Source organism: Schistocerca americana, chromosome 7 (assembly GCF_021461395.2).
Source record: "Schistocerca americana isolate TAMUIC-IGC-003095 chromosome 7, iqSchAmer2.1, whole genome shotgun sequence".
Taxonomy (NCBI): domain Eukaryota; kingdom Metazoa; phylum Arthropoda; class Insecta; order Orthoptera; family Acrididae; genus Schistocerca; species Schistocerca americana.
Genome location: NC_060125.1, coordinates 390,252,151 through 390,278,848, shown reverse-complemented (window position 1 = coordinate 390,278,848; position 26,698 = coordinate 390,252,151). Strand labels below are relative to the sequence as shown.

Here is a 26,698-nt window from a genome sequence, read left to right as displayed (position 1 = left end):
ACTCCTTATGCACAGACACTGTGCTAGCTGCCTTGGAAGTCACGAGTGATTTATTTAGTTGATTTCATGCGATTTTTTTATACCCACTCTCCGTAGTGTTCGATGGTCCTTGTCTGTCAGTACATGGGGTATGCCTGGCCCTGGTTTAGCTGCGATCCTTCCTTCAGGTTTTCACTTCCAATCACATCACCGACATTCGATCGTGGCATCTTTAGAAGGGCTGAAATGTCCCTGATGAATCTGTTACTCAGGTGACATTCTATGAACAGTCTACATTCGAAACCACTACGCGCTCCTGACCGATTCATTGTGCTGTTAGTGCTTCTCTACTAACAACACAATACGCTCCACTTCCTTTTATACTAGCGGGCATGTCTCTCGTAATATTTCACATTCAATAGAGATCGTTTTGATTAGGTGTTCTATCAACTTTTCCTACACACAAATGGAAATGAGCGTATGGCATCGTTGGCCGGGCGGCCCCATTCGGGGAAGTTCGGCCGCCAAATGCAAGTCATACTTCATTCGACACCACATTTGGCGACTTGCGCGCCGGTGATGAGGCTGAAATGATGATTTGGACAACGCAACACTCAGTCCACGAGCGGAGAAAAATCTCCAACCCGGCTGGGAATCGAACCCGGGTCCGCTGGCACGGAAGGCAGGCACTTTATCACCCAGGTAAGCAGGCAGACTTTTCGTACATATATTTCGTCGAATGATGGCGAAGTTGATATTAAATTTGAGCTCATGCGGAGGCTTAGCAATAACGCTGGTTTGAATCGTACTCAACAAACACAGTACAAAAGAATGTGCTGACTAATTCAGACAATGTCGGAAGGGTATAAAATTTTAGTGACGGGAGAAATAACAAAGGGAGTCCCACAGGGTTCAATTTTGGATCCACTCCTACTCTTTATATGTGTGCATGACCTTCCACTTAACACTCAACAAGCAGAATTGGTACTTTTTGCAGGCGATTCTGGTGTTACAATGAATCTGATTAGAGAGAAAGCAATACAAGAGATGGTAACTGATATTTCTCGAGGAGCTATAAAGTGAGTCTCAGAAAATATGCTCTCCTTATATTTTGGAAAACATTCTGGCAGATTAAAACTGTTAGCTGGACCGAGACTCTAACTCGGGACCTTTGCCTATCGCGCGCAAGTGCTCTACCAACTGAGCTACCCAAGCACGGCTCACGATCCGTCCTCACAGCTTTACTTCCGCCAGTACCTCGTCTCCTACCTTCCAAACTTTACAGACGCTCTCCTGCGAAAGGCATAGACCCGAGTTCGAGTCTCGGTTTGACACACAGTTTTAATCTGCCAGGAAGTTTCATATCAGCGCACACTTCACTGCAGAGTGAAAATTTCATTCTGGATTCTTTATTCAGTTCTGTACATCAAATAGTGTCATACTATCATTTGAGTAGCGCACGGGCAAGAGTCAGTAAGTAGGGTAGAAAGTTCCCTTTTCAGGTGTAAAACAGTTGAGTACATCTACTTTTGCTTTTCGTATATTTGCTAGTCTTGGAACCAAATGAATCAGATTTCTGGCATATTTTGTAAATTTCGACTTAATAATGTCATATGGAATTTTTTTCTTGGATAACTCATTACACAGATATAAAGTATTGATGGCACAAAAGCGATCATTAAGAGTAATATGTGGTGGTCACCTACGGACGCCATGTATATACCTCTTCAGGAAGCTAGGCATGTTAACTGCGCAGTCCCAGTACATATATTCGCTAATGAAATATGTCATAAATAATCCATCACAATTTTAGAAGAACAGTGATATCCATACCTAGAACACTGGAGGGAAAAGTAATCTTTATTACCCCTTATTAAAGGTGTCAGTGGGGCAAAAAGTAGTTAACTATGCAATAACAAAAATATTTGATCAGTTTTCTAATAACTTAAAATGTTTGACAGATACTGAAGAACGTTCTGAATCTAAATCATTTCTCTTGGGCAGATGCTCATATTCTACTGACGAATTTCTACTTAAAACCTGTATAGATGAAAAAGGTATGAGTAGGACTAAAATAATAATGTTTTAATTAATGTTAACAGTAATCATGTATACAGAACATGTAAACTGACTCGTTTCACTGCATTTTGATAAAAAATAATCTATGGAAATGTAACTAACAAACATACTTTCCACGAAACTTTCATGACTGGAAGAGGAAAATGCCGGGGAGTATGATGGTAGTACACCATGTGCACTCCGCCACACACTCGAGGCGGCTTCTGGAATATAGAGTAGACGTAAGTATAAAATTCATAATTCTAATTTGCAACAACTTACGAAAGTATTTGCTAAATAGCCCACATGCCGTATCCAAGACCTTCGCCTGCAACTGCTGCTGCCCGCACCACAGATATGGTCGACATGTTGCCTGTGCTCCGTCTCCGCAGGGGACACTCCTTTGGCACATCTCGACGTCAACAGTACTGCAGGCACAGCGCATCCATCACAGGAAGCTAGATTTTATCCAAAACATGCCAGTCTGTTTTGAAGCAGAACTCCAGCCGCCACCATGGAAGCATGCGGTGCTAGCTTCGCCACCAGGGACGTCAGCCTCGAGGCAGCGGTATGCGCATCCTGGGCAACAGCACCACAATCGGGGACACTACTTTGCCTCTGCCAACCACGTTGTTTCCAGACATCCAGCAGATATCACTCGGACATGCGTGTATTTAGAGCGACGCCTGGCCGCTCACATCGAGTTCAGTTCGCTGAACCACTGGAAGCAGTTCTGCCGCAGAGCGATCTCAAGGATCTACACCATACGGTTCCAGCAGTATCCTGACTTAGAGGATACGCACCGAAGCCACTACGAGCAGCCAGGTGTTAGGCAAGGAAATGATAGTATGAGCATTTTAACATAACTTATAACAGTTGTTAAATAGTACGATTTTCACATTCCTTTAATGTTCGGACATTTGGCGGTGTAGTACCTGTTTTGATCGTTCACGCCAAATAATATACTCTGAGTTAGAAGTTAGTGTTCGTTTACAAGCGCAGTCCACATGCAACAATGTCACGTGAAACTAATATCAGTTTTTATATACCCCAGCTTGTCATTTTTCATGACGCGAAAGATAAATCAAATACGCTGACTGCTGCCATGTTCAACATCAGAATGAATAGTGCGGCAGATATTGTGAGACGATTCAAAAACGCAGACCATATAGACTCTATAACTCACCAATCTAAGAAGTTGAATGCACGTGACAAGCGAAATCTAATACGAAAAATAAAGAAGCAATCTGCACTCAATACACCAAAATTAGCAGGTGAGATCCTGAACGAGACTTTAAAGAAGATACATCCTCAAACGAATGACAGAGCATTGGAAAATGGTGACAACAATACAAGAGTAGCTAGGAGTAAACTGTATGCGAATGAACAGAATCGAAGTGGATACTGGACTTTGCTAAAGAGTTTATTACGAAGGAAGTAACATGTCGGAACGACGTCATTTTTACCGAGGAAAGTAAATTTAACATTTTTGGGTCTTATGGACAGATGATGTGGGCGAAGAATAATGAAGAAGTGAAAGTCACAAATATTAAGCCCATTGTAAAGCTTGGACGTGTCTGTGTTCTCGTCTGGGGCTGCATATTCACATTTGAACCGGGAGTTCAAATGTGTGTGAAATCTTATGGGACTTAGCTGCTAAGGTTATCAGTCCCAAAGCTTACACACTACTTAACCTAAATTATCCTAAGGGCAAACACACACATCCATGCCCGAGGGAGGACTCGAACCTCCGCCGGGACCAGCCGCACAGTCCATGACTGCAGCCCCCAAGACCAGTCGGCTAATCCCGCGCGGCGTTGAACCGGGCGAATTAGTGTTCATCGACAGTATTATGGAAAAATATGTCTATGGCATCCCATCAGAAAACAATTTACCCAAAAGTGCAGAAAAACGGTGTTATCATACGCATTTAAGTTTAAACAGGACAGTGACTCGAAACATAAAGCTCACATTGTGCAGTGTTATTTGTCGTACGATTCTCCAGAAGTCTTCCAACCACCACCTCAATCACCAGACCTCAACACTTTTGAGAATGTTTGGGGAGAAGTAGAGCGACGCGTTAGAAAAAAAAATCAAAGTCTTACAAAGAAACTTCGAAGCGTCGAATAGAAGAAGAATGGGACGGTCTATGCACTGGCTGTTTAAAAAAAAAAGGCCGATAGCTCTTCGCCGCAGCGTTGGAAAGAAGTGATACAACAGAATGGCTACCCAACAAAATGCTGAAACATATAGTTTTGCCGGCAGCGGTGGCCGAGCGATTCTACGCACTTCAGTCCGGTACCACGCGACTGCTACGGTCGCAGGTTCGAATCCTGCCTCGGGCATGGATGTGTGTGATGTCCTTAGGTTAGTTGGGTTTAAGTAGTTCTAAGTTCTAGGAGACTTATGACCTCAGATGTTAAGTCCCATAGTGCTGAGTCATTTGAACCATATATTTTTCAAAGAAATCTGTCTAAAAATGATTTGTTTTTGAAAGTGTCCAAATACTAGACAAATGTGAAAATGAGACATAGACATGGCTTCTCCATCCCCAGGTTCCCTACCTTATATTATTCAGTGGAGCGTTATCTATGTCCCGTTACATTTTTTCACTCTCTTACGGGGGCTTTTGTGATATGACAGAATTTGGTGACACATATGTAACATTTTATTTTGTGATGACTGTAAACTTTTTCTTTCACAATGTTTATTATTTTCTGATGTTTATCGGTTTTATGTTTACATTGTACCACATGACTTATGGTTGCAAACATGTGTTCTGTTTTGTTTACTAACGACTATCTCTGTTACGTCGTTTACGGTGCTACCTAACGACACACATTTCATGCTATGTAAATTTTACCTCCTGTCAGTATATGAGGTTCTCCTCCATAAAAGTAGCACAAATGTACCTTGATCAAGTTGTTCACGATGTTATGACTTATTGATTGCTCTTTGTAAAGTTATCTTTGACTTCACATCTGTTGTCGATGCTTGGGCCACCTATTGGTCTTTGTTTACTTCTTAGATAGTTTAACCGCCAAAGACAGATTGGCAATGGTTCTCTTCGAACAGACAACGGCGCTGTCAAATATAACTGTATGAGATCTGTATTGTATTCAATCTATGCGCTTACTTTCGTGAGCATTTTGCTAAAGTTTAATTTAAGTATAAGTACGATATTAATTGAATATTGTGTCTATGGTTTCGTATATGGATTACCGAGATGTATTCTTATGTTATTATACACAAATTTGCCGTCGTTAATTTCCTTGTACACTCTGTTCTACAGCTTCAGTCTGATGATGAAATATATAACGCTTAATAAAGTATTGTGTAATCAATACCTTTGTATATTTAAAAATTTGTGCCAAATAAATGTTAATCACACGTGAACTGGACAGACAATTATTAAGGCGTGGTACCATGTAGGACAGATCACTACCTAACAGAATAAAGGAGAAGATGAGGAACATCAGAAGGAGTACTGGGTTCAGATGAGGGTGTTGCTGGGAAGAAAGGTGATGAGGGGGGCGGTTGGGGGGGGGGAGGAGGGAGGCTGTGAGACAAGTTGAGCCTGCACTATCCTCACCGGTGGCGGCTTCGGGGTCAGCGTCCTTGTCGCTCGACGGAGCCAGCCGCAGCGGGCCGACCACGCTCAGAGGGAAGGGCAGCGGCCCGTCGATGAAGGCGCGGCCGACGCGGGGGAACTGGAAGAGGCCCGCGGCCCGCTTCTGTCCGCCGTTCCCTGCAACAGCGGAGTCCACCCACCTGCAGTCGACTCGTAGTATCGCTCTTCATTCTAGACTAGGTGCACTTCAGACACAGGTAGAGTTGTAAAGCTACCGTAGACTATCGTAAGGGAGCGTAGATTACTGCATTTTCCTAGTAGCTTTTGTCAGTTACGATCGTACCCGCTTTACTTGTACGTTCCGTGTATTGCGTACCAATCAGGCATTCCACGTATTGGTTGCTTCTTCTGCGTATGCGATCAGCACGTTACTAGATTCCCCTAGGAACTAAGTGCAGATTCACAAAGGGCCCCGTAACCTACAGTTGTTCTGCATTGTTACCCTCCTGCCTGTTACTGAAATATAAACAGTATTTATAGCAAAAATGAAATTTTCAGTATTTAATTCACGTTTTGTTTGAAAGTTGTTAGCTTGTAACGCGGAGCAGAGGAGTTTTGTAGTAAAAATGAAAAAGAAACAATACCGATTCATCATATAGTGCTAGAAAATGCAATTTCCTCCAAAAAAGTAAAATTTGAAAAAATACTCAATACAAAAACATATCGAATATCGCTTCAAATCTTCTGTTACTCAACTTTCTTACTTATCAGCAATAACAACAACGTATTGCCTTTGATCATGATGGAAAACATTCTTTTGAGTACAAAATACCAACAAAAAGTATATAATTTTTAATCTTTTTTTTATGTAAACTGTACTTGCATCAGCAGTAATTGCATTGATTCTATAACAGCTTAGAAGTCACGAGATGACTAATTTTTATTAGTTATAAGATGACTTTTATATTATGTAAGAATGCAAAATACATCATGGACTAACAATGAATAAAGTGTGGTGTTAATTATGTGCAAATCAAAAAACAAAGAGAAATCGTCAGCTCACAGTTTCCTCCTTAAATATTCATTTATGCTACTTTCGCTTCCGATTCTACCAATACTACCGATAATACTACCATTTCTTACATCATTTATGTAATTTTGGTAGAGCGCAACTCTAAGCGTGGGTAATAGTGGCTGTAGAGTAGCCTAGTTGGCAACTGTTACGGGGAAGGCGGGCATAATGGCCATTGCGCACATAACGGCCACTTGAATTCGTGAGTCTGTACAGTGATGCAACCGTACAGAAATTGTGTAAAGGTGTCACTCGAAACCCCCTGAGTTAGGTATAGTCATTTAAAGGAGCCCGGATATCATATTGTCTGGTACTCAAGTTTTGTACGGTTTTGAGACATTCTCATCTGACGAAATAAACATCACCAACTCGACTTCATACTGTAAAGAGAAAAGGACGCTAGCAAGTTGTCAGTCCCAGCTATGCATTCTGTGGGAAAATCTGCACAGTAATTCCGATAGATCGCAATGATGAACTTCTGAATGTGCAGCTGTTAAACTTCCGCGCGCAAAAGTTTTTTGCCTCTCGCTCCGGCTCACTGCAGACGTCTAAAGACCGAGTGCGAAGTACTGTAAAGAGGAGTGACAACCAGGGGTCACGTAATCGCCAGATGTTGAAGGCGTGCGAAGAGGACGCGGGAGTAGGCCATATCTGTCTGGCGTGTTTTAGAATTTTGTTCGAGAACATGTAATATGGCAACCTCACGCACATATCTGCACAATTTTAACAACGTATATACCTAAAAATCGAAATGAATAAGCCTAATCAAATGAGGAATTGTTAAGTTTTAATCATGCAATGATACTGAAGAATAACGCAACTCCTGCAGATGTACTTCGCTTTAACAGCTCTTCAGTCCAAAGAAAATAACGCACAATAGTGATGTTAATAACTAAACGGCATTATGCTACTACTTTAACGGATAATGATTTATTTCATTAATGTACAATGCATTTGTGAATCACAACGTAAAAGTGTTCAAAGCAAAGAGATCTCTGAACCTGTTACAGGCTGGAAAAGAAACAAAGAACTACCGCTTGTTGGTTTACTGACATGATGAACATGACCCTCTTACTCACGGCACTGAGCAGCAACGCGTTCAGACGTGAGGCGGCTGCAACTGGGCGGAGTGAGTGACAACCTGTTCTCGCGGAAGTTTAAAAGACAGACATTCAGAAGTTCATCAGCGCGTACTCTTAGAATTACGGTCCAAATTTTCGAGCGGTTTCGTTTCCTGATGCTGGTATCTTGCGGCTGTAATGTTTTCTCCTTAAAATATGAGGTCACATTGTTGATGTTTTCTTGTATGATAAATTCCCACTTCATGTAATTGTTTTAAATTTACACAAGAAGTTAGGTTTTTCTAACATAGTTTTAAGAGTGGTTAATTAATGACAAATTCTCTTCTCTGTTATTGATTCGTTGGTGGTCGTGCCCAACTAACAATATCATTCGTGGAATGGCGTCTAGGCAGTGGCCAATATATCCATCCTCAGTTAAAACATTTTTCTTCCTTTTTCAGTCTTAATTATGTTAACAAATATTGAGTGTAACTAAAATACACAATAAATCATTATAAGCAGTGATAATACTAATAATTAATCACTAATATAACATTAGTAATTACTACTGAACATTATAAATTATTTTTTCCTTTCAACGAAGCACAAAGAAAGCAGTCAATGACGGGATCAGTTGGACACAGAGAGCGCAAGACAGGCAGTGAGAAGGGCGTGGCTGTCAAAACTGCTGCATCCACTGACAGAGCTCTAAAGGATACGTTAAAAAGGAGAATTTTGAAGAAAATCTGTGTCGTTAATCTGTTCTAACTTACAATCGTCTTTCTCCGTAATTTACCAATGTTCAGTTTTAACTCACAGATTAATAGGTACAGTTCTTATTCAGTTCTCTACTAGCTACACTGATTTTATTATGTTTTAAAAATGCCAACAGTACACAAGATTAACTCATCAGAGGTACCTGTTAATTTTAAGCTGATATTGCATGCAGACTTGTGACAGACTTCTACCAGCCTGGTCTAGGCATTTCGCATCCTCTGTAAGGCAGCTGGGTATTCAAGCGTCTCAGTTTCCTAACCCCGCCAGCCCTGTAAATACATTCCGTCGTGGGATTGTTGCCGTCTCGTCTAAAACTATATGCGGTATTCACTGCCTAGATACTATGCAGATAGCTATTGTACAAATTATTTAACAATCACACAGGGAACTGTCTTCTATTATGCAGGTTACACCTTCTATAAGCTCCCAAAACGGTCTAAGAACAGTTTCGCCGCACATTCCTTTATTATGTATAAAGTTTCTTCGCTACATTGCGTGTACTTACATTATAGTGCAGTATTCATTCACATATGATGGACAATCTCTGACTTCTCTTGTTTCTTTTTTCAGTCAACATTTTTGTGGGCTACTTAAGTGATAAATTGTTCCATGTTCGAGTAAGTTTGTAAGAAACAAAAGCAACAAAATTTCAAAAGGTACAAAAAATAAATGCATAATGTAAAATTTGTGGAATGTTCGTCATCAAGGACAAACTAAATTTCCATTGCTTTTTAAGAATGGATAAATAACCAGAATTTTGCGCAAAAAGGTCGTTAAGAGCAGGGGAAGCATTGATTGTTATGAAATCTGTACATTTAAATTTTAGATAGATCTGTTGATTTCATCTGCTGGCTGCCTGAACGAATCATCTAAACTACGTGAAAGAAAGCAAGAGAGGTTTGTAGGAAGTCACCATTATTGTTTATGGGCTTAATGACCATTTTTCCGACGAGACATTAAACCGTAAATTTCTATCCTTCACTATTGTTTAACTTCAGTACCGAGGAGACAATTTAAGAATAGAAATAAAAAATTCTGAAATAATTAAAAGTTTTATGGCGAAAGTGATCAAATCTGCGAATCTCAGATTTCGTCATCATTGCGTCCGAAGCAAAGCAAAGACATCGAAAACATTGAACTCAATACACATGTTGCTGAGCGCAGAACTAGGTTTAATCACGAACAAAACGAAGAAGAAATGGCCATTAACAGCCGAAACTGAAACAAAAATCAACCCAAACAGAAACTTAGAAGGCTCATGATGCAGCCAAAAAAAAAAAAGTTTGCATTAAGAAACCGAAAGCTTACGACTTAGAGTAATATCAACGAACATCTAGTCGCAGAAAATAAGGACTGATTATTCACGGCGGAGTGCCCATGATAGCGGACTTGATGCGTATGCAGGAAGACATTCAAAGACAGAATACGCATTTCCACCAAAACAGTTTTAGGAAACCACCGACGTCACTTAGCATCGGCATGTAGTACTAACATAAGAAGTTACAGTTCCTGTAATATACTATGTGATCAAAGGTATCCGGACACCTGGTGCCCTCCTTCGGTAATGCTGCAATTCAATATGGAGTTGGCAATACGCACGCTGGCAGATGATGTTCACAGAGCATTCGCCATGCCCACACCCTGCCATCGGATCACTACATTGTGTACCGTGATTCGTCACTCCATACAATGTTTTTCCATTGTTCAATATTCAATGTTTACGCTCCTTACACCAATCGATGCGTCGTTTGACATTTACCGGTGTGATGTGTGGCTTATGAGCAGCCGCTCGACCATGAAATCCAAGTTTTCTTACCTCCCGCCTTCTGTCAAAGTACTTGCAGTGGATCCTGATGTAGTTTGGAATTCTTGTGTGATGGTGTGGATAAATGTCTGCCGATTCGATAGTACGACCCTCTTCAACTGTCGGCGGTCTCTGTCAGTCAACATACGAGGTCGGTCTGTACGCTTTTTGCTGTGCGTGTCCCTTAACGTTTCCACTTCACTATCACGTCGGAAACAATGGACCTAGAGATGTTTAGGAGTGTGGAAATCTCGCGTACAGACGTATGACACATGTGACACCCAATCACTTGACCAGGTTCGAAGTCCGTGAGTTCCGTGAAGCTACCCATCCTGCTCTCTCACGATGTCTACTGACTACTGAGGTCGTTGATATGGTGTACGTGGCAGTAGGTGGCTGCACAATGCACCTAATATGAAAAAAGTATGTTTTTGGAGGTGTCCGGATACTTTTGATCACATAGTGTATCAAAATTAAGCAAGGACTAGCGCTAATAGTGATTCAGAAATTATTTCACCAACGTTGAACAAAAAGTATTACCTTACTACCTTATGAAAGTAACATGACGCAAATTTCGACGTTTGTGTTACATTGGAGGAAAAGTTTGATACGAATCGTGTGCATTGTTGTTTGTGACTTTAGCAACCGACTGCAGCAAGTGTGGATGGAGTCTAAAGGTTCTACTATTGTTTATAGGACATCCGGATCCTTCTCACGACGTCAGGTACGAACAATGTATCGATGTAAAATGCGTTATGTCATGAAGGAGGCGGAGGTACTGAGAGGTCAAGAGTAGATGAAAATATACTGGACAGAGCATGTTAAACTTCCTTAAGCAGTCGCCGAAAAACAGTGCGTCGAGGAAGCAGAAAGTTACGTTAGATATAGGCAGTGTGCAAATTCGCAGAAGTGGAAGTGTTGAGTCCCACGGAAAAGGCCACTGATACATACCATGTTGAAAAGCAATGCTTCCCAATTATCTATGTGAACTTTATAAACAAAATAAACGTTATTAACATTCTAAACCTTATTCTTCACGTCTACGTAATTGGAGCCCTTTTCCGCTAGAGGATTCCGAAATGTTGCATGCAACATGGTGGTATGTAAAATAACTATATTATGTCCATTATGATTATCCGGGCTGTTATGCCGTGGTCGGCTGATGAATTTTGTCTCAATTCCCAACGTTTCGTCCCCGTCTGCGGGAGACATCTTCACGGGGGTCTGTCGCTCGATGGAAGGTCCAACACACCCGCTGGCTCGCGTGAGAAACAGCATGTTTCAATCGAGTTTCGAATTCGAAGTATCTGCCCACGCGTGAATCACCGTCTCCTTCAGCATGACAATGCGCTACCACACACGAGCGTTGTGACATCTGCAACAATCCTACGGTTTGGGTTCAATGTCATCGATCATACACCACACGGTCCGTGACCCCATTCAATTTCACCTGTTTTCAAGACTTGACGAGCAACTTCGCGGACTTCACTTTAATAGTGAAGGGGAGGTGAAAGTAGAGTTGAGGTTATGACTCCGTCAACAAAGTCAAACATTCTACAGTGACGGTACCAACAAACTGGTGTCTCGTTGGGAGAAATGTTTTCGTTGCCAGGGTGACTATGTTGAGAAATAAATATGCAGACACGCAGAATAAAGATCTGGAAAGTTTCGAAGTCTGTTTTACTTTAAAATCTTTAAGAATTATCAAATAAAAAATTCGGAGGCATCTACCATTCTACAAAAGGCAGAATATTCATTTTGAACCAATCTGGGCCGTTTTGAAGCCCGTACTGTCTCCGTTATTAAATAAGAAAGCCGGATAGTTAAAATATTGTGTGACGTTTCTAACCAATAAATGTTCCACCTATTTTCCTTCGCCGGAAGACTTACCAGGGGACGCACTGGAAAAAAACGTGCACAATATATTGCTTGTGAAAACACAGCTGTGTGGAATCGTCCTCTTTGAGTTAATTGAATGCCTCATGTAGGAAAAAAAGCCACTAGCAGGACGATGCGGATTTTCCTCCTGCTTGGCGTTCACTTTTCGGCACAGGAAAGTGAAGAATAATTGAGATGCTGTAAATCCATAAGCCAGGGAAATATGAGGGCGTACTGAAAAGTAGTGCCTCCCAATTTTTTATGTTATAACTCTTAAAGCACTTTAAATAAAACAAATTTTATTAACATTCTACGTCTTTATTCTTCACGTCCTCATATTTATTCATCAACATAGTCACCCCGGCGTCGAACACATTTCTCTCAACTAGAGACCAGTTTATTGATACCGTCGCTGCAGAATGTTCGTCATTGTTGACGGAGCCACCACCTCACCTCTGCTTGCACCCCTACATCGCTATCAGGGTGTAGTCCGCGAAAGTGATGTTCAAGTATTGGAAACAGATGAAAATCAGATGGAGCGAAATCCGGTCTGTATCGAGGATGGTTGTTGACAGTGTGCGCAAGGCATCGGATTGTTATTGATGTCGCAGCGCACGTCTGGGGTCTCGCATTCTCACGCTGAAAGAGAGGGCGATCGAACTACCAACTCGGTTACAGTAAGCTGTTTCACACGCACAACATAGTTAAGTTACACACCGCTACGTTACAGGCTACGATTCGGAGTCCTCTAGCGGCAGAGAACTGAAAATATGTAGACATCAAGAATAAACATGTTTATAACGTTAATTTTATTTAAAAAGGTCTAAGAGTTCTCTCAAAAGAAATTCCGAGGGACTATCCTTCAGCATACCCTAGTAAAAAAATAAATAGTAATGTTGTTTAAGAATACGTTAGTCGAAACTTACGAGGGTCATTCAATAACTAAAGAGACAAATTGGTCAGGGGAAAAAAGCTGTTTTTAGGGCAAGTTTGGTACTTTTGTGGCTTTAAGTTGGCATTACTTGGATGAGCCCTGATCAGCTGATGTATCAACATCGTTTTGTTTATAATCTCAAAGATACATTTCAAGATGGCGAGACCGCTTGAAACGTTCACATTAGTTGAACGACGTTCTGTCATTCGTTTTTTACTCGCTGAAGGCGAGAAACCAGTGAATATATACTGTAGAATTTCTAAAGTTTATAGTGAAGGTTATATAAATCGTGCAAGCTTTTACAAGCAGTTCAAAAATGGTCGCGACTCAGTGACTGACAAACACTGTTCTGGCCGACCAGTTGCAGTTTCAACGCCGTCATTTGAAAGTCCAATAGATTACATTATTCGTGCCGACCGCCGTGTGACTATGGAAATGATAGTTGATAAGGTTCAAGTTAGTACTGGTACAGTTCATAAGATTATCTGTACGGTACCACAAAACACGTGCGAGATGGGTCCCAAAGGAGCTGACTCGGCTACACAAGGAAACGAGGTTGAGAATGTGCACTGAAATGAAGGAACATTATGAAAGAGAAGGTGAGCAATTCCTCAACAAAATTTTAACTTGTGATGAAACTTGGGTTCACTACTATGAGCCAGAATCAGAAAGGCAAAGCATGGAGTGGAAGCACACCAACTCATCTGTGAAGAAAAAATTCAAAACGCAGGCATCATGTTGACGGTGTTTTGGGATGCTGAATGTCCAGTTTTTTTGTGATTATCTAGAAGAGCCGTGTACAATAAACAGCTAATACTACTTGGATTTACTTTTAAACAAGGTGAAGCCAGTGTTGAGAGAGAGACGTCGCGGATCTCAGAGGAGGGGTGTGATTCTCCAGCAAGAGAACGCACGTCCTCATATTGCTCAACTAACCTGTGAAACCATCGACAGAATGAGCTGGGAAGTATTGCCTCATCCCCCTTACAGTCCTGACTTAGCATCTAGTGATTTCCTTTTGTTTGGTGCACTGAAGGAGACATGTGGGAAGAGGTTCCAGGACAACGAGGAAGTGAAAAAGTTTATGGGAAAAGAGCAGCCGGGAAAAAAAAGCTTGTAGCTCGTTGGAACCTTTTTTTCTCCAGATCAATTTGTCTCTATAATTATTGACTGACCCTTGTAAATGATATTTCTTGCCAACGGTTTTAAGCTTTGAGAAGCAAAACATAAAATCCGTCACTGAAGCTTAGAAAACAACCCATACAATATGACCTTCCGAGCCCGGCTTCGTTTATGACCTTTCTCCCACAGCGACTTGACGCTGACATGCGTATAGCTGCATTAATTACTCTTCGGAACGTCAGCAGGTTTCTGCCGTGACAGACTACATATACGTCGGCACAGATTTTTCGGTCCTGCCAGAAACTGTAGGCCTGCCGCGTGCCTGGAAATTAACGAATTGCTGGCTACAAGGCGGCATCCCGGCCGTATCAGAGGGAAAATACCTGCGAACAACAAAAAGCCCTCTGCCGCGAACAGCTGCGCACCTCGCCGGAGTTCAGGAACAGGTGCCTGCACCCCGCTCTGCACGCACTCATTTGTTTCAGCCCCAGAGCTGCTCCGGACGTCGCGGCATTCCATCGGTTTTTCTACCGCCCGACTCCTCCTGAACTCTGGACACCCGATCGACAATCGGTTAATCCGATAATGTTTCGCAGCCGCTATCGAGCGGCCGGGATAATGAGGCGAACACCGTTCTACTTCTACGCGTGTTGCGGCTTATGACTTGATAGCCAGGTATTAGTGAAACCTAATCGAAAAAAAAAATGATTTTAATAAATTGTGATAATTACAATGGAAAATTGTACTGAAATGCAGGAGGATCTGCAACGAATTGACGCATGGTGCAGGGAATGGCAATTCAATCTCAATGTAGACAAGTGTAATGTGCTGCTAATACATAGAAAGGAAGATCCTTTATCATTTAGCTACAATATAGCAGGTCAGCAACTGGAAGCAGTTCATTCCATACATTATCTGGGAGTGGAATGATCATATAAAGTTGATCGTCGGTAAAGCAGATGCCAAACTGAGATTCATTGGAAGAATCCTAAAGAAATGCAATCCGAAAACAAAGGAAGTAGGTTACAGTACACTTGTTCGCCCACTGCTTGAATATTGCTCACCAGTGTGGGATCCGTACCAGATAGATGGTTCAAATGGCTCTGAGAACTATGGGACTTAACTGCTGAGGTCATCAGTCCCCTAGAACTTAGAGCTACTTAAACCTTACTAACCTAACGACGTCACACACATCCATGCCCGAGGCAGGATTCGAACCTGCGAACGAATCGGTCGCGCGGTTCCAGACTGTAGCGGCTAGAACCGCTCGGCCACCTCGGCCGGCCCGTACCAGATAGGGTTGATAGAAGAGATAGAGAAGATCCAACGGAGAGCAGCGCGCTTCGTTATGGGATAATTGAGAAATCGCGAAAGCGTTACGGGGATAATAAAACTGCAATGGAAGACTTTGCTGGAGAGACGCTCAGTAGCTCGGTACGGGCTTTTGTTGAAGTTTCGAGAACATACCTTCACCGAGGAGTCAAGCAGTATATTGCTCCCTCCTACGTATATCTCGCGAAGAGACCATGAGGATAAAATCAGAGAGATTAGAGCCCACACAGAGGCATACCGACAATCTTTCTTTCCACGAACAATACGGGACTGGAATAGAAGGGAGAACCGATAGATGTACTGAAAGTACCCTCCGCCACACACCGTCAGGTGGCTTGCGGAGTATGGATGTAGATGTAGATATATCTCCATCTATTATTCAAGCTACTGGTTCTTGGGGACTGGGGGCGTTCACTTTGATGAAAGGCTGATAAAGGCTCGTAAGGCGTTTGCGTGGGTTCTAGGGCAGCACATACACAATGAATGTAACACAGAATAGTGAATAATAAAATATATTACCTGGATTTAGTAACGCTGGTTACAACAATTGTAGAATGCATATTTAGTTTACATGTCCATCGTTGAACACAAACTAAATAATATTACCTGAACTAGAGTCAGAAGTAAACTAATGTTGTGTCTTGATGTACTATTAGAAGAACAGTTCCACACTGACAGTACTCAGTGAAATCTTAGGCAGGCAGTCACTGTCCGTAGACAATAATTACTATTTACTATTGTGTTTTTACTGTAGACTAACCACTATCTTGCTATCGGTCATGTTTGTATGTTACTCCATGACTTGAAGAAAAGAAGACTAACGTTCCTCTGAAACTCACTAGCAAGACTGACTTGGAGCTTACACCTCCCAACTTGTGCTCGTGCACGGTTACTTAAGCGCGCGTTTCTGTTAGTGGTGGCGCTGCCTCCAGAGGGCGTGATTCTCGCGGGCAGCGTGATTGGTTTGCATGCAGCAATGTTCCTGGTGCGGACGGAAGTCCTGTGTTTCTTCTTGTACCAACTGTTGCAAACTCTTCTTGTGTAGTATCTCAGTACGCCAACGTACTCTTTTTAACGCCGGGCATCTTTCAGCATTATTGTGCTATTTTCAGTTCTATAAAATGCAAACATATTGTAAGTGATAGTTATTGGAACAAAAATAATGTCTAAAACGTTTTATATCTATAGTGATTGTTATCTCATATTCTACAGTGTTAGGTTCTGTACGACCTGCTTTGCATTATGATACAGGATGACTTAGGAGGAATGGTCAATATTCAGGGATATGACAGGAACGGTCATTCGAAGCAAGTAAGTCCAGTAAATCAATATCTTAACAGCTGAGAGCACTTCCTCAGGGTCGATACTGTAAAAAAATCTCTTCTACAGCAAGCTCTTTGCTTTCTGTATTTTGGAATGAGACAGTATGGACCAAATCAAGATAAAATTATAAACATCAGGATTGGCGATCAAGAGGTAGATGAAGTTACGGAATTCTGCTACCTAGGCAGCATAATCGCTCATGACGGTCGGAGCAAGGAGGACGTAGAAAGCAGACTAGTACTGACAAACAGGGCATTCCTGGCCAGTAGAAGTCTACTAGTAGGCATTAATATGAGCAAGAACTTTCTGAGAATGTGCTTTTGGAGCACTGCATTGTATGGTATCGAAACATGGAGTGTGGGAAAACCGGAACAGAACAGAATCCAAGTATTTGTAATGTCGTGCTACAGAAGAATGTTGAAAATTAGGTGGACGGATAACGTAAGGAATGAAACGGTTCTCCGGAGAAACGGCGAGGAAAAGAATGTATGGAAAACACTGACAAGAAGGAGGGACAGGATGATAGGACATCTGTTAAGACATCGGCGAATAACTCCCATCGTATTAGAGGGAGCTGTAGAGAGTGAAAGGGACTGAAATACGTCCAGCAAATAACTGAGGACGTTGGCTGCAAGTGCTTCTCTGAGATGAAGAGGTTTGCACAGGAGAGGAATTTGTGGCGGGCCGCACCAAATCAGTCAGAAGAGTGATCATAGTATCGAAGATGAAGGAGTACCTACAGCTCTTAAGATATGCGTTTTAGAACTCATGTTTATTATTTTTTCTTCGAATGGTCGTTCCTGTCATAACCTTCAATACCGACGATTGCTTCTGGGACACCCCTGTGTAGCTTGCTACCTGCAACGTAATATTAATGTCTCTTCTATGCTTTGCGACTTAAATCACTTTATCCATCTTGAAGGAAGACAACTTCTCAGCCAAGATCGCATTTTGTAAAATATTTATTTACAATGACCGATTTCACAATAACGGAGTTACCATCTTATGATCTTTGAACAGTGTACGTAAAGCGTAAAGTATAAAATTACGAACAACAGCGCACAATGTCATACAAAAAGAGAATTATTATTAAACATACACTATCTGATCAAAAGTATTTGGACACCTCCAAAAACATACGTTTTTCATATTAGGTGCATTGTGCTGCCATCTACTGCCAGCTGCTCCGTATCAGCGACCTCAGTAGTCATTAGACATCGTGAGACAGCAGGATGGGGCGCTCCGTGGAACTCACGGACTTCGAATGTGGTTGTTGATTGGGTGTCACTTGTGTCATACATCTGTACGCAAGATTTCCACACTGTTTCCGATGTGATAGTGAAGTGGAAACGTTAAGGGACACGTACAGCACAAAACCGTGCAGGCCGACCTCATCCATTGACTGACATAGACCGCCTACAGTTGAAGAGGGTCGTAATGTCGAACAGGCAGACATCTATCCAGACTGTCACACAGGAATTCCAAACTGCATCAGGATCCACTGCAAGTACTATGACAGTTGGGCAGGAGGTAAGAAAACTTGGATTTCATGGTCGAGCGGCTGCTCATAAGCCACACATCACGCCGGTAAATGTCAAACAACGCCTTGCTTGGTGTAAGGAGCGTAAACACTGGACGGTTGAACAGTGGAAAAACGGTACACAATGTGGCGATCAAATGGCAGGGTGTGGGTATGGCGAATGCCCGGTGAACGTCATCTGCCAGCTTGTGTAATGCCAACAGTAAAGTTCGGAGGCGATGGTGTCATGATGTGGTCATGTGTTTCATGGAGGGGGCTTGTACCCCTTATTGTTTTGCGTCGCACTATCACAGCACAGGCCTACATTGATGTTTTAAGCCCTTTTTGCTTCCCACTGTTCAAGAGAAATTGGAGGATGGCGACTGCATCTTTCAACACGATCAAACACCTGTTCATAAATCATGGCCTGTGGCGGAGTGGTTAGACGGCAGTAATATCCCTGTAATGGTCTGGCCTGCACAGAGTCCTGACCTGAATCCTGTAGAACACCTTTGGGATGTTTTGGAACGCCGACTTCGTGCCAGGCCTCACCAACCGACATCGATACCTCTCCTCAGTGCAGCACTCCGTGGAGAATAGGCTGCCATTCCCTAAGAAACCTTCCATCACCTGATTGAACGTATGCCTTCGAGAGTGGAAGCAGTCATCAAGGCCAACACCACATGGAACCCCAGCATTACTGAAAGGGGGGGGGGGGGGGGGCGCCATGAATTTGTGATTCATATTCAGCCAGGTGTCCGGATACTTTTGATCACATAGTGTACCTGCAGGTGCCCAATTAGAGCTCTAAATGCTCTCCATCTCTTAATTAGCTTGATAGCTGACATAAGATGCATTGGTACGTCAAAGTTGAAACTAGTATTTACAATATGTTTCCAAAAGCGTATACGTTGCATATTATGTATTATATTTATGCTGTTATTCATAACTTTATATTTTGTACATTATGTACACTATTAACGGATCAGATGATGCTAACTCTGTTTTAACGAAACCGGTAAATCGTAAATAGGGTTTTATAGAAGCGATCTTGTCTTAGAAGTTGTCTTCCTTCAGGCTAATTATCTGCAGATCGCCCCTTTCTACCCAGTATGAGCAAACTAACTAATCACTTCATTTATATGTTTGCATTTCACGAAAACTGAATAAAAGTACCACTGAGAAAGGCACAAAGATGCTGACCATTTTTATCCATGAGAAGAAGGACTATTGTTTGCGTAATAGGTGGACATGAATTCTCATAATTTAGTCTGCGAGCACAGCTGCTGTCAGAGCTTCATAAATGTAATAACAGCACTGCTAATACTGTGTGTCACAGTTAGACAGAGACCCAAATAAAAACTTTGAAACAATAATAAACTTTCGAAATTTATCGTTACTTCGAAATCTCTCACTGTTGTTAAAAATTACGCGTAGAACGTTATACAGAGGCCGAACGCAGACGCATAAACGACCTCATGTCTTTTTCGACGATGCTACTCATCTGACGATGGTTTGAGAGTGAGATCAGTATAGGGTTTTCTTATTCAGTACCTCCTAATTGTATGGAAGTCACCAAGCGCTGTCTGGCAGTGTTTAAAACACTGCTCCGACATTCGGGAGGACGGCGAATCAAGTGTTTCAGGGATTATTTTTAAATAATATTTCTCCTGCTTAAAGGTTAATTCATTCTTTACATTGTCATTGACCTCTGTTATTGTTAACAAGACGATCACTTTATTGGAAGTGCTTGATTTTTCGCCGAATTTTGTTGTTGAAATCACGCAAGCCGTGGCGTCGTATTACTGCAACGTTTAGACTAGTCCCCTGCTCATTATGTTCAGACGTCTTTGACGAGGAGGAAACATTCCGATAACATGGTTGCACGACTAGGCTGATAACCAGAAAAGATTTCATCACTAATAATTGTTCTAAACCTGCTTCCCTCTTGAAATGAAAGTAAAGACCATGAATTTTATTGTTTCGTAAATGCACTTCAAAGTTATAAAGTTAGTGTAAAATTTCTATGAGTTATTTCTATAGAAAGGGTTCTCATGATTAAATTGCAATGTAATAATACTGGTTTTGCTGTAAGGTAATAACAACGATCTGAACCATACTACACATCAATTCGGAATAGCACCGGTAGTTTAAGAGTGTAAAAAATGTTTTTTATTTTCTTGCGATTATGTCGTTGCAGTTCTGTGTGTCTTGCAAGATTGGTTTATTATAGTGCAGTACAGTATCAGCAATGTTCCGTGTTTTTCATATCATAATTCAAACAAGAAACAGAAGTTCTGTAACAGAACGTTTGTTTTAGGCAGAAAGTTTCCTTTGTTACGGCGCAAATATATAAATCCAGCCACTTACGCATTACAGTTGCACACTTTAAGCATTAGTAGCGTCGTAATACTTCGGGAATAGAAGCAAACATTTTATAAAGTTTACGTAAATTCTGATCTCCGTAAAAAAGTGTGTGTAACATCCGCACAGCAAGATTCCTTTAAAGTCATCATCTGAGTAACCAGTTGACTGTTTACGCTACTGGACTGGCGGTTCTAGTTTTATAAATAAAGTACCGTGTCGTTCCTCAGGCATTAAAATATTTCGTGTGTCCTCTCCTCTTCTCAGTTGTATGGGATTACACTGTTTTATGTTTATTCAAATGTTTTTTCATTCATGTGTTTCTCATTTGGAAATTTTTGCAAGGGTATGTTCGGTTCTCCCATTCGCCTGACAACCGAGGTACGTCGCTGGGACACCTTGGGCAGAACCCAGTGATTGGAACCCTTTTCAAATTGTTTCCAGAATATTGTTATCAATTCTCCCAAGAGAAAAATTGAAAATGTGCTTATTTGTGGCATAGGATAGCTACAACGATGAACAGACCGTTAAATAGATTTTCCAATGAAAGCGGCGACCTATCAATAATATTGAAATCCTTTGGTTGGTTAGGGCATACACATTGTTTTCGTCCTCACGTTCGTCAAATCAGTAAGTTATTCACTGCTGGCCAGTGCTATCAACGCATTCTCTAACATTAGTCGAGAATTTGTAAGATGTCTCATTGGACTATTTTATGCGCTTTTCTGGTCGGTAGTCTACATCTTGGGCTCTATGTACCACTGCAACCTTTTCTTTGCGTGCTCCTTGTTTGCTGGAGATTATGAAGGAACTACTCTGCACGAATACTTCTTTAATAGCTCCCTTTGGGCTCTTTTCGCTGAGACTGATTTACAGGGATGTATATGCATTCATCGCAGTGGCCTTTTAGTAAAGGTACCAGTTCTCATTAAATGATTTATTGTCTATGGAAAGAGATTAATTTTTTCTTCCAATTTAGTGTTATCAGAACCACGTAAGCCATCAGAACACTAGGTACGTAGCTCTACATAGAAAGCCTGCAATATTTTCGCCTTATGAATAAAGCAGAGAGCAACAGATTGAGGTTTGGGATGACGAGAGATTAGAAAAACGCAGCAACGATCGCTGGCGGCTCATGAGATATGCAAAGATTTTACTTTCTTAATTGTATTTGGCCTTCGGTCATTACCCGTACAGACACAAAATTTTGTGTACTGTATATTCCATAACTGATTAGAGTACAACGTAATGATACTTTAATGCATAATTTCTGTAAATGCTTCTTAGTACTTAATATTGTAAAATCACGTCACATTCGTGAGGAAGACGATAGAGGCTGTGACAAGCGTTGATTCTTGCTACTTTAGAGGGAAACCAAGAGAAAGATGGTCATCTTCTTCCACTTGTCGGAGCGAGGAGAGAGCCATATGGATTCACTAGAGGTATTTCGTCAATGTTTAAAAATGAGGAGAGTCTTGGTGCACATGAAATTTGTGTTGTTGCTTTTAGTACCAGATGATCTAAATTATCTCAAGTTTAAATGTTCAGTCCTGTCCCTCAGTACAAAGGGTTTGCCCGCTTTAGGTTTAGCTGTGATGGCTCCTTTGCGTTTCCACTTCACCAACAGTCAACTTGGGAAGCTTTACTGAGCTGAAATATCCCTGACGGATTTATTACTCATGTGACACCCAATGACTTATCCATATTCGAAGACACTGGGCTCTCTTGACTGACCCAGTCTGTCTTCTCCACTTACAGTACTACTCGCTTCCTTTTCACTCGTGGTATCTGCTTCTCGTTACATCTAGAGGGCAATTCCGTGTTAGGTAATGTCGATTGTGTACACACCGCATCACTTCCAAGACTTTCGTCTGCGTTGGAGTATCATGGCAGAGGTAATACCTAAAGTACCCCAAATGGACCGATGTTCTTATGCGTGACTAATATGTCGTGCAGTGAACTTCTTATACTGCTGAACTTCTGTGGAGCACTCTCGTGCTACCTTTCACGTTCTGAAAAAACTTTATTTTGTTATAAGTTTCTGAAGAAGGGCTCCAGCCTTGAAGTTAATATAGCGGGGTCTTAATCGCACGTATAGGAGGGTAAGGGATGGAGTGGGTGCCCCTGGCGGCTATGCCGGCCTGTTAACTAGGCGGGCTGCTGGCTGCCGACTACGGGGGCGGCGCGACGCGTCCAATCTGCTAAAGCACCCGCAGCTACGCCCGCCGGACAACTTCCCGCCGGTATTTAGAGCCGGTTCAGCTCGCTCTTTCACTCGGAGGCACAATTTGCCCCCAGGAAGGGGGCGGAGGTTCGATCGATTGCCGCCCCACTCGGCGCGACACTCCGAGGTACCTGTGGCCACGCCGCCCACAGGTACCTCCACATCTGCATCGCTCACACTGCAAATCGCTTTTCGGTCTACCTTGTGTTGATGAGAAGCGCGAACACTCTACGCCATCTGGCGGCCTCAGCAGCAGTGGAAGAAATGACCAGCACGCAGTCCTGTCTCGCTTTTTTTTCCAAACAGATGCCTCTTGATGACAGTGAGGGTCAGGAAAAGTAGTATTCCAGTAGAGTGCACTCGAACTCGAAACATTGTTCGATAAAACTTACAACTCCGTCCACAGGTCACGGAGGGTCCAGCGCTACGACCGACCGCTATGTCATCCTCTATCACTGGATGCAATATGGAGGGAATGGGGTCAGCACGCCGCTCTCCCAGTCATTGTAGTGTTTAGTGACCTGGAGCCGCTACTGCCAGCTCAAGTACAGAATGGAGCAAGTAAAAGTGGTACGGAAAACAGCGTTCCAGGGTAAAAAAATAAAAAAACAACACAAAAGAGGAAAGGAAGTAAATACTAACCTGACTAAAGCAGATGTTGAAAGTGACCACCAATTATCTCTGAGCGCTTTTGGGTCCTATTGCTGAAGGTGGATCGAACTGCCGGAATTGCTGCAGTCTCATCAGAAATGTTCTGCCGCAGATCTGCAGACTATGAGGGTTGTTGTGATAACCCTTGACTTGAGTGCTTCCCATACAAAGATCAGTTGACTGTGTGGCCAGCTAGGGCATCGACCAGACCAGCTAGGGCATCGACCAGTCTGATAACAACTCTGTGAGGCGTGAGAATGGTGTAAATGTATCCAAGGAACCGACGTGGATCACGTAGCGGGTTTATGCGTGGTGTGCGCTTCACGGAGCCTGGTTATACCCATACTTCACGTCCAGTCGTATTCACTCGTACGGGACACTTTTTCTGCCCTACCCTGAAGTTCCTCAGTTGGCTTCACGAGGCTGAATGCAACCCGTTGCAGTTCTCCAACCAAGGAAAAATCTTTGGAAGTACCACGACTAGAACCTTAGTTCTCCGCATGGCACTCAGCCGCGCTAACCACTCAGTTACCGACGCGGACGAATACTCCTAACTGCATTAAAAAACACACTGCTTGGTATTAAAATAGCAGCACCATGAAAGCTGCAAGCAACAAGCGATAAATTGCCAAGAATTGTATTACATTTCTGGATATGAAAATAATTGGCACTTGAGTGCAACGTCACAAAGTGCGAACCAGTAACTTCATTTGCGTTCTTTGCGCAATCAGGGAAAAAATTTGCAACACCAAAAAATAATTAACGTGGAGAATTGAAATTTCGGGAATACATTTGTCCATGTAACAATTTTAAGTGATTAATATTGCACTATCATAGCGTAATGAAAGAGCGAGATAAACCATTGGAAATGTAAAATGCTTGTACATTAATAATCGGTGTACCAACCAGAATGTTTAATGGAAGCATGCAACCCTGCAAACGTGTATGCAATATGTTGTGCAGGTGCCGGATGTCAGCTTGTGAGATGGAGTTTCATGTCTGTTGCGCTTGGTCGGCCAGCACACGGACGATTAATGCTGTTTGTCTATGGCACTGGACTTGTCGTCCAATGATATCCCATACATGCTCGATCGGAGACAGACCTGTTGATCGAGCAGGCCAAGGCAACATCTCGACTCTCTGTAGAAGGTAGATCATGTATGATATGGCTACAAGAGTGATAAGCGATCCACCGGAATGCTGTTCATCTATGGCAGCACAACAGGTCGAATCACTAGACTGACGTACAAATTTGCAGCCAGAATGCGTGGGATAACCAGGAGAGTGCTCCTGCTGTCATAAAAAATTGCATCCCCGACCATAACGCCAGATTGGATGCAGGCTCACAACTGGCCTCCATCTAACCAACAGATGGCCATCGCTGGCACCAAGGTACAAGCAGATTTCATCAGAAAACACAACAGACCTTCAACCTGCCCTCCAACGAGATCCCGCTTGTCACTACCAATGTCGCAGATGGCGGTGGTTTGGGGTCAGAGGGAGGCACGCCACAGGGGTCTGCCTGGGAGATGTCCTCGAAGTTACCGATTTGTAACAGTTGTGTTACTACGCTACCAACCGCTCCTCAGATTGCTGTTGCAGATGCACTTGATGCCACGGAGCCATACGCCGAACAAGATGGTCTTCCTTTCGATAGTGCCACGCGGCCGTCAGAAGCGCTGTCTTCTTGCGACTGTACATTCCCGTGACCACCGATGACAGCAATCATGGACAATGGATACATTCCCACCAAGTATTTCTGCAGTATCGCAGTTTCTTGTAGCCCTATTACACGACCTCGTTCACACTCAGTGATGGGTTGATAATGGCGTCTTTGTCACATTAAAGTTTAAAAGTATTCTTGATTAACATCAACTGGCCACGTCCAATCTCAAAGCTACCTGACTATCTCCACCGTCATAGCGTGTATTTAAAGCTAATCTGATTTGCATCCTTGTAGTGGTGCTATTAGTGGCCGACCGCTGTGACCGAGCGGTTCTAGGCGCTTCAGTCCGGGACCGCGCTGATTCGAATCCTGCTTCTGGCATGGAAGTGTGTGATGTCCTTAGTTACGTTTAAGTAGTTCTAAGTCTAGGGGACTGATGACCTCAGATGTTAAGTCCCATAGTGCCTAGAGCCACATGAACCATTTTTGCTATTAGCGCCAGTCTTACGCAACTGAACCCAAAATCTGGCCTGTCAAGAAAGCAGCTTGTCGTTTATTTGTGTTGGCCTACGACAGTCATGAGAATATGGCATTGCTGGTTTCAACGGCGTACGCACAGCGCCATACAGGATATCAACGCCCCCACACGCCTAGCGCCAAAGAGGATGGAGCAACTGTTCACCTGCAGGGTGTACTTTTTTTGAGCCAGGAAATGTGCTTGATCCAATCAACACCGGTATCCACGACGACGTCTGGAGCACTATCGAGTGTCATCAAGGCAACCATTCTTTAGACTTCCCCTTGGAATACTTTTCAGATTTTCGGTCTAGCCATCCCTATTATGAAAGTAGAATACATTTTCGTATTCCTTTCTGGAACGGTAGCATTTCTTTACTGTGTGCTGCAGTCTTCTTCTAAAATTTCAGAAATTACTCTGAAAGAAAAAGGCTTTTCAAAATGTGACGAACTGTTCCAAGGTACAATATCGATGTATTTAGGAATAAATATTCTGCTCAAACTCAAAAGTTTTGCAGTAGAAAAAAACCTGTCACTATTGTATTTAAACAGTGAACGTGTACGTGTTACTCGCAATATTTGAAACCGCTGCACAAAGAACAAACTCAAGTCTCACAACAACAAAAAATGTAGAAAATGCCGGAAACTCCTTACGGAGTTTTCTAGTGCGCATTGGTTCATGTAATTCTAACATGAGGCACTTTATGGAAGCACCGACCATGGAACAACATGTGCTCCTAGGTACACTACCCTGCAGGTGCAACACTCTCCCCTACCAGCAAGAGAGGCGCCCCTACAGTGGTGCACACAACAAAACTGGACACGCGAGTGGCACCACGTCGATTTT

General features: G+C 42.5%; 1 protein-coding gene across 1 annotated transcript in view; it reads right to left on the bottom strand.

The window, feature by feature from the left end:
* The window catches only part of LOC124622963, a 150,738-nt gene that overhangs the window by 60,408 nt on the left and 63,632 nt on the right, over positions 1 to 26,698 (bottom strand). The window contains exon 3 of the mRNA XM_047148753.1: positions 5,630 to 5,785. Coding sequence (XP_047004709.1) covers positions 5,630 to 5,785 — 156 coding nt within the window. The remainder of the gene's footprint in view (positions 1 to 5,629; positions 5,786 to 26,698) is intronic.